At 35.6% G+C, this 8,203-nt stretch overlaps 2 protein-coding genes across 4 annotated transcripts; one reads left to right on the top strand and one right to left on the bottom strand.

The window, feature by feature from the left end:
• LOC109343210 (transcription factor ALC-like) lies at positions 219-3,103 on the top strand. Of its 2 annotated transcripts, none has more exons than XM_019581405.1 (6): positions 219-646; positions 996-1,097; positions 1,188-1,253; positions 1,480-1,545; positions 2,393-2,671; positions 2,761-3,103. In XM_019581405.1, exons 1-6 carry the CDS (start codon positions 377-379, stop codon positions 2,839-2,841), a joined length of 864 nt encoding a protein of 287 aa, XP_019436950.1. In that variant the 5' UTR covers positions 219-376; the 3' UTR covers positions 2,842-3,103. The 2 variants fall into 2 exon arrangements, with proteins under 2 accessions (XP_019436950.1, XP_019436949.1); XM_019581404.1 differs by having other exon boundaries at positions 220-646; positions 993-1,097.
• Positions 3,794-8,203, bottom strand: LOC109343208. 2 transcript variants are annotated; one of them, XM_019581402.1, is made up of 8 exons: positions 7,939-8,203; positions 7,578-7,689; positions 7,354-7,443; positions 6,414-7,097; positions 5,644-6,007; positions 5,091-5,172; positions 4,474-4,710; positions 3,794-4,128 (listed from the first exon to the last, which is right to left on the bottom strand). In XM_019581402.1, exons 1-7 carry the CDS (start codon positions 8,101-8,103, stop codon positions 4,504-4,506), a joined length of 1,704 nt encoding a protein of 567 aa, XP_019436947.1. In that variant the 5' UTR covers positions 8,104-8,203; the 3' UTR covers positions 3,794-4,128; positions 4,474-4,503. The 2 variants fall into 2 exon arrangements, with proteins under 2 accessions (XP_019436947.1, XP_019436948.1); XM_019581403.1 differs by having other exon boundaries at positions 3,794-4,214; positions 4,468-4,710; positions 6,414-7,088; positions 7,939-8,202.

Below are 8,203 nucleotides of genomic sequence, written 5' to 3' on the forward strand. Positions count from 1 at the left end.
AAAAATTATGTTTTTGTTTGTAATTTTAAGAACAAAAATATTATTATAAATGAAAGAATACATTTTTCTTTAATTTTTCATGTCACTTATCTTTTCGGTATTGAAGGAGATTATAAACTCATGTAATTGAGGCAGGAGAGTAATCTAACCTTAATAACAGTAAACAACCTCGTACCAACATAATGAAACTATTTTAAAACACTAATCCCGGGATGACATAAAATAAATCCATAAACTCAAACCTCTGTCACCTATTTCCAATTTGCTATTTCTGTTCTAAGCTACTTGCTGAGCTGAGCTGAGCAAAGCAAAGCAAAACAAAACATTCCCCTTTTTCTCTCTTCTTCCTCCCACTTTTCTGACCCTTCAAACTTTCATGGCTGCAAGTAGCAATGGCAATGATGGTATCCAAAAAACAAATCCTTTTTCAATGAGACCCATCATTCCTTCTGATTCTGAAGACTTATCTTCTTTCTTCAACCAACTCCTTTCTCCACCACCACCATCACCACCACCAGAGATGGACCCAAATAACTCTTTCTCTGACCCAAATAATTTTTATGCTTACATCCCTGATCCTTCTCTTTTTCTTCACAATTCTCATTCCAACAACACCACTACATGTGATTTCACTTCTTCTCTTGAGGTATTTGTTAAAATTCTTTCAAGTTTCGTTTTACAAAAGATGTCACACATAATTATATATCCAAAAGGTATCTCAAAGTTTTTTCCCTTGGATATCTAAAAATTATGAGATTTTCTTTGTTACACTTATACATACATGAAACTCAAATTTTCAATTAAAATATCAAAGTTGAAAGTCGGTGAATATTAGAATTTTCTATTAGTATTAGTTACTATGCTTATTATGGGGTGCAAAGCTTAAGAAAAGTTAAAACATATGATTTGCTAGATCTTATAGCATTTTGGAAGTTTTTCTGAGTAGTTTTATTAATGGGGTTTCTTTTTTGTTTTCATTTCTTTATGTGTAGAAGAATGGTGAGGCTTTGGAGTTGCCATCATCAAAGCCTTTCCCACCATCACGTACTTCCTCAAAGAGGAGCAGAGCTGCAGAGTTTCATAATTTGTCTGAAAAGGTTAGATTTTGAGGTTTGCTCCTTCATATCTTTTTTGTAGAAATTTCTGTGATTTGGGAGTTTTCTTTGATAATTTTAATGAATGGGCAGAGAAGAAGGAGTAGAATTAACGAGAAAATGAAAGCCCTGCAGAACTTAATTCCGAATTCTAATAAGGTACATATTGTTTCATATTCTGTGGTTTAAATTGCGGTTGCATTTTTGGAGTTATATTGTGTTTACGACAATTGTGGATAATTATAAAAAAGAAACGACCAATGCAGCCACGATTCGCAAAATTGCGGCCGCAATTCGTAATTTAAAATTATGCCGCCATCCTTTTAAGTTTATCTTATAAAAGATTTTCTCTTGTGGATGAATATGCTGAGTTTGTTCTCAATAGACAGACAAAGCTTCAATGCTAGATGAGGCCATAGAATATTTAAAGCAGCTTCAGCTTCAAGTACAAGTGAGTTTTCTTTCAGCTTGTGATGTTATATAATTACCATTCCTTAGACAATGGAATACATCCTTTGTTCTCAATGCGGCTCATAATTTTACTAAAATCTTTTGCTGCTAATGTATTTGGGTTATAGACTCACAATATTAAACCCAAAAAAATACCCTAAACAAGAATACTTATTATTCTACATAAATCAAATTTTACTTTTGATGAATACTTTCTTATCCTTCAATGTTAGTCCTATTTTGTTTCCTCAAGGCGAAATAGGCTCAAGGAAAGAGCAATAGACCAGACCAACCCACAAAAACGAAATAATCCCTCCATAATCGGTCATCCATAATATCAAATAAATCTTTTTCTTTTGTAGTAAATTTATCAAGCACTATAGTCATAGTGATTCTCCTATTCAACTATTTCAACCATTTTCAAACACCTCATTAGATAAACTTTCCTTTATTGTGCACAATGTCATTTACCAATTGAGAACTTTTAAATCTATTTTGGGTCATGCAATGCATCATACTGCTAGGTTATGAACAATGAACAAACAACATGTATTATTGATTATTTCTTTGTTCACTTGATTTGCACTACATAGCTTGACTGATTCAGTTAGCTCTTAAATATTCTTGTAGAAACATTTATCCTTAACTATGACACAGTTGTATTGATGAAGCCAAAGAACCAAAGACTATTGACCCATATTTGTCTTTGAAGTTGTTCACTTGTTTCAATTATTTTCAGTACTTTGAGAGTCAACACAGTATTTTAATTCAATCTTGTTAATTGAGACAAAAGTGTTTGGAACTTGGAAGTTAATACAGCATTTTAGTGCTTGTGATTGATTCTGCAGATGTTAATGATGAGAAATGGTTTGAGCTTGCATCCAATGTCTTCACCAGGAGGACTAAGACCTATGATATTGCCTCAGACAGGATTGAATTTCGATGAGGTTAATGGATTTCAGAATTCTAACAGAGGAATTGCCTCATCTGCAAATGTCGAAAGCTTGGTGCCGCCTTCTTATAATTTTTCGAAGCATTGCAGCTTCTCAGATCAGTCTATTGTTCCACCATCAGTGACAAATGTAACTACTTCACATCCCTCAACTAGTATTCAACCACATATTAAGGTTGGTTTTTAACCCTTCATTATCCTCGAAAATGATTTTCATGTTCATGGCTATTACTTAACAACAACTCTTATTTGTGCAACGTGAAGGATTCATTTTGTGGCAGCATGCCTCAACTGCTTCTGGATACAACAAAGATGGGAAAAGCTCCTTCTTCAGATGTGTCTTAAACAGCTTCATTTTATTTAGAGAAGGATTTTTTAGATTGCAAGGTACGTCCTAAAAGGGTAGTTTTTGTTCAGACATTATAATCTCTGCATTTGACTCAAATTTGCTAATAACATAGCACTCCAGTGGTTTTATTTGTAGTACAATTGGAATTGATAACAGTTTGACACAATCACGAGTTTATAGTATTTGAAATCTATATTTTGTCACACACAATTGTATGTTTCATTATCAAGTTGGATGTATCCAAAAAGATAGAGAATACAAAACTTTGGCCTAAAGGAATAATAGAGGGAGATCAGGAGTAGAACATACACAATGATTGATTTTACAGCTCATAATTCATGTCCAATGACATAATCAGCTGAATTTACTCACAACTAATAATTTTTATTTTTGGTATATGGGAAAAGAAAAACTAGACTAACGGAAAAAGATTCCTCTAAGATGTGAGTTACTTCAGTAGGAGCTGTATTCCAGAACTGAACGTCAGCATGAATATAGATTCTAACTTTTGACAAAGTGTGCCACCATATTGCCCTCTCTCAACACATGATGAAGCTGAACATTCCAATTTTTTTCTATAAGTAAATGACGAATGTTGTTAATAACCGAAGCTATATCCCAATCCAGACTTGTAAACTTTTGGAAATGATGTTGATTGCCTCTAGACTATCACTCTACAAAAATATTAATTTCTATTGTTGACCAAGTAAAAGATATGCAAGGTAAAGTAAATATAGTCTATAATACCTTAAAAATAGTCAACATTGAAATATTTATTAAACCCCCTTAAAAGATATGCAAGCTAAAGTATTTATTCTCATGTAACATAGTAACCCGATGCAGATAAAATAGCAACAGTTGCAAGAGATGGAAAACAAGAGATAAATATAGATCAAACTAGAACTTGATGCATACGTGACTTTGAGGAGTCTAAATAACAGTAACCTATGGTTAACGTTCTACTATTGATGGATATAGATAATAAATTACATTGAACCACAAACTGTCCTATAAGAAGAAAAGAAAAATACAGAAAGAAGCTTATTTCTAAAGTTTGGCCTACGTACAGAAGCATTTTATCATTGAATCAAAACTCTCAATGGTGAGGCACAAACAGGTTTAGATTATGTCGCAGACCTTTAGAGGAGGTGCTAGAATTTCATGCATTGCAAAACCAGATGTACCGATTTACTGTCAATGTAGGAAGGTGTTCTCCTTTGTACCCCTTTCGTTCACTAACAATAACATGTTGCACTTTCAAATCCTCTAGAATTCTGAAACCTGGCCATGGATGTAATCAATCAGCCTTTCACCAACATGCATAAGAATGAACCAGGACACAACCAGTGTGCATTTCAATAGTATGTAGCTAAATAAAAAAAACGACCCTATCAAAAGTCAAGGGGAAGCTAGGTGTTGCGTACACGAGAAGGAAGCAAAGAAAGCATGCATCTATTTTAGAAAACTTAGGTCTGTAATATATTCGACAAATACCACTCCAAACAATGTAGACAATCATTATAGAACAGTGTGTTTGCTTTAAATATTTCTTAAAACAAGTTAATTAAAGACTTGAAAAAAATTGATTACTGAATTAGGACAAGTCTTGCAGAGAAAATTACCCAGCTTCATTTGAACAGAAAGAATGGTGGAGAAGCTTAAAAGGCAGGACAGGTGAAACAACCACTCAAAGAACTCATTTGGCTGGTTCTACAAATTGATTTTTCCTTGTGATCCGTTCTGGTAACTTGATGAGCCTGGTTGGCTAAAACTGAACTTCTCATGTCATGAGCTTTTTTCTGAGCCAATCTCAACTTTTTCATAATCTTATCCATAGAAGATGCTCGCTTCTTTTCCAATTTCATCTGAAATAGAGAAAACAATAATGACGTCATGATCCAATTGTTTATTTCCTCCATCTTAAGTTCTTCTCCTTCTTCTTTATCTTTTATGGTCAGTTCATATATAGGCAAAAGAAGGGGTGGAAATTTCATGGATGAGTTTCTGATACAACTTACAAATTGATTCACGAACCTTTCACCCCCTTTTTACACCCATACCAAACTGACCATTGGTAATATAAATATTTGCCATGAAGGAGCAATAACAAGTTTGATAATTATCTAAGCCAATATTCATTATACATAAAGTCACGACTCACTACAAGTAGTTATTTTTATTTTGCAGTAAATATTTTTAACAAGAACTTCATATTGGAATTCTACTACGAACAATAAGAATTAACCTCTAGTTTCCGCATTGCTGCCTCAGCTTTTGCCTTTTGCAAGTTCTCCCATGCTGTGATCTTCGCTATCTCCCTGTTAGCCCTGGACAAAATTTGCTGGCATTTTAGAAACAAGGTACAACTCGCATAAAGATTTGTTAGCCAGCAAATCTGAGTTTTCTCTAAAGATAAAATTGTTAGGTCTTAAATTAGATAAGGATGATCAATTTGTGTAATATTTGGTAGGTAATAGAGAGTGTTGACAAATCATGTAAACTTGCATTTTAATCAAATCATTTCAAGGCCAATAACATAGCTAAGCCAGAAAATCCATCACCATCAAATCCATAAACTCCTGATATTATGGTACCACCATGAAATACAATTTCTGCATATCTCACAGCATTTGGATAAGAGCCGAGTGGAAAAGATCCACTTTAAAGGGAAAACTTCACTGCTTAATAGAAAACTCATTCTATGGCCCATTAGTTTTAGTTTTAAGTTATCTTGAATCAAATTACTTTGTTTACCCGATAAATTTAACAAAATTGAAAAAATACAAGGGTATACATACTTTGAAACAGTCTTCGACCCCTCAGAGTTGTCCCAAGATGAAAATCGAGAGCTTGTTTCTTTCTTTTTCCAGCTGTCAACATTTTCTGAGCCTCTGCCAGAGAACAGGGCCCTGTGTTTCTTGGACCACCTAGTCATGGTGACACGTTCATCTACCTGCACATCTCTGATATCAATTTTGGAGAAAGAGGCACTTTGAAATTCTGTGACAGGCAGGGGAGGTGGAGTGGAGGCAGAGAAAGAAAGCCTCATATTAGGAGAGGAGCATGAGCTGCCGTCTGGGCTCATCTGAGTTGCCATGTCCCTCCTCGAAACTGCAGGAGATACATTGGTGTCCGCATCTTTGAAATCATCAAACTTCTCATCTGTAAGTTAGAACCATCATCATTGCTATATCCAATGCACAGAAGTACAGTATCCAAATCACATAAGAAGACCATAATGTATACTGTTGATGACATCATTAAGCATAAAATGATCAACTACAAAGTACACAAGCATGCAATAAGCATCTGATGAAACCAATTGTTTCATCCACACCACCAAGCAACAACGGTCAATACAGAACCAACTGAAGATTGGAAATCAAGATATTAAAATTCATTTGATCCTGTTGATTCAACTCTGAAACATGTGATCTTCAAAACTCAAGTATGCATAGATGAGTATATTTTTCAAACATAAGTTCATTGATGTATATGTCAAATTCATATTTGTAATTTCATAAAAATTCAAAGGGAAATAAGATTAGAACAAGGATTCTATAGCAACCTTGGGCAGGCATTGATGACTGGCTATGCATATCAGAACATCCATGGGCACTAACGGAGCGGGACATACAAGGATCAGCTCTCATGGGAAGCACTCTCCCACGGCCACTGGAACCAACTGTCAATCCATCAGCTGATATAACACCAGCAGAAAACGGAGAAGCTGCCATAAAATTCCCTGCATTCCCACCTTCAAACAATGGCCCAGTTGGTGAAAACAATGAGTAGTAAGCAACACCCGGGGGGCCAAGTGGACCACTCTTCGACTTAGGCCTCCGCTGCGGTTGTGGAAGTGAGGCCCTTCCAGTGCCATCTCCTGAAACAGGACTAAGAATCCATCTCTCAGCATCTTCCCATTTAGACGGCAACGTTCGTCCATTGCTGAGAGGCAACAATGCTGCACCAACCTGCTTGTGAGCAGCCTTGGTGTGCGAAGGAACTCGCTCCGAGCTCCAACCTTTCTGCATAGCAACACTAGCTTGACGATAATTTGGCGTTCCAGGACTCGGAAAATTGCCACTACCAGACCTTCGACCCAAAACTGAGCTCCTTTTCATAGCTTCCAATCGTGGCGAATACCCTGTGGCAATTGCATTGTTCAGATCTAATGAAGCAGGCCTTCTCCGATCGTGCTTATTGAATAAAGCTTCAGATCTTGATCTCCTACCCTGACATTCTTCAGTACCAAAGAAACTCAAATTAAAAAAAAGACTAAACTACTATTTCAGGCTCCTTGAATTTGTAGCTAACAATCATATAAGTTTCTGATTTTAGGATATTATCATTTTAGTCTTTAAATTTGTGATATGAATATGATTAGTACTACAATTTTAGAGATGAAAATGATAATTTTCTAAAACTAAGTACATTATTTTAGTTTTTTTTAAATAGAACTATAGCCAAAAACTTCAGAATAAGAGTTTATGAGTGATTCATTGTACCTTTGAGAGCTAGAGAGAAAGAGTTTCGGGCTGAATCGAAATCCAAGATTCGATTTCCATCTTCTTCAGTGTCACTGTCTTCCTTTTGAACTGAAATATAGATAGTGGCTACAGTGTCAATTTCGAAATAACAGCGAACTCATTTATTTATTTACTTAATTTACTTTCTTTGCTTTTTCCACAAAAAAGTAACAAAATGAAATATGAATGTTGTTATAACATGCCTTTTGCTTTTTCTCCTTTTCTACAGAAACGAGTTCGGTGCTTGTTATCGTTGTGTTGTGCATGTCGTTTTCCACGACCTGGATCCGGATCCGGATCTGGACCGCTCCAATGCTGAAAATAACAAGATCCGGATACAAAGCATTTAGACATGTGTCATTGTAAAGAAACTACACACTAACGACAAGACGTTGGTTTATTACTGTAAAACTTCGGCTAGATCACCAGAATCAAAACATGAAAGTTCGATTCCTTACAAGTACATTTCTATTAAAGGAGATAAGAACAAAAAAAGAAAAAGAAACTACACTAGACTACTTCTTCATTTCACATAATTGATTGAATAGTTAATAATTATTATACCAAAGAGATTTCGGAGGAGAGAGAGTGGTGGTCGTCGGAAGCGAAGGAACAACGGTCAACGCTGGCGGAAGCGGAAGAGAAGAGGCTGAGATTGGATTCGAGAGTGAAGATAACGGAGTCAGGGCTGGATTCACGGTCGTGAGCTCTAGTTGAAGATGTTGGCATTGTTAACGGAAAAAGGTTAACATTGACGGAAAGAAAGAGAGAGAGAGAGAGTAGTAGTAGTAGTGAGTAGCAGAGATGTAAGTGGAGGAATGAGAAATGG

Source organism: Lupinus angustifolius, chromosome LG03 (assembly GCF_001865875.1).
Source record: "Lupinus angustifolius cultivar Tanjil chromosome LG03, LupAngTanjil_v1.0, whole genome shotgun sequence".
Taxonomy (NCBI): Eukaryota; Viridiplantae; Streptophyta; class Magnoliopsida; order Fabales; family Fabaceae; genus Lupinus; species Lupinus angustifolius.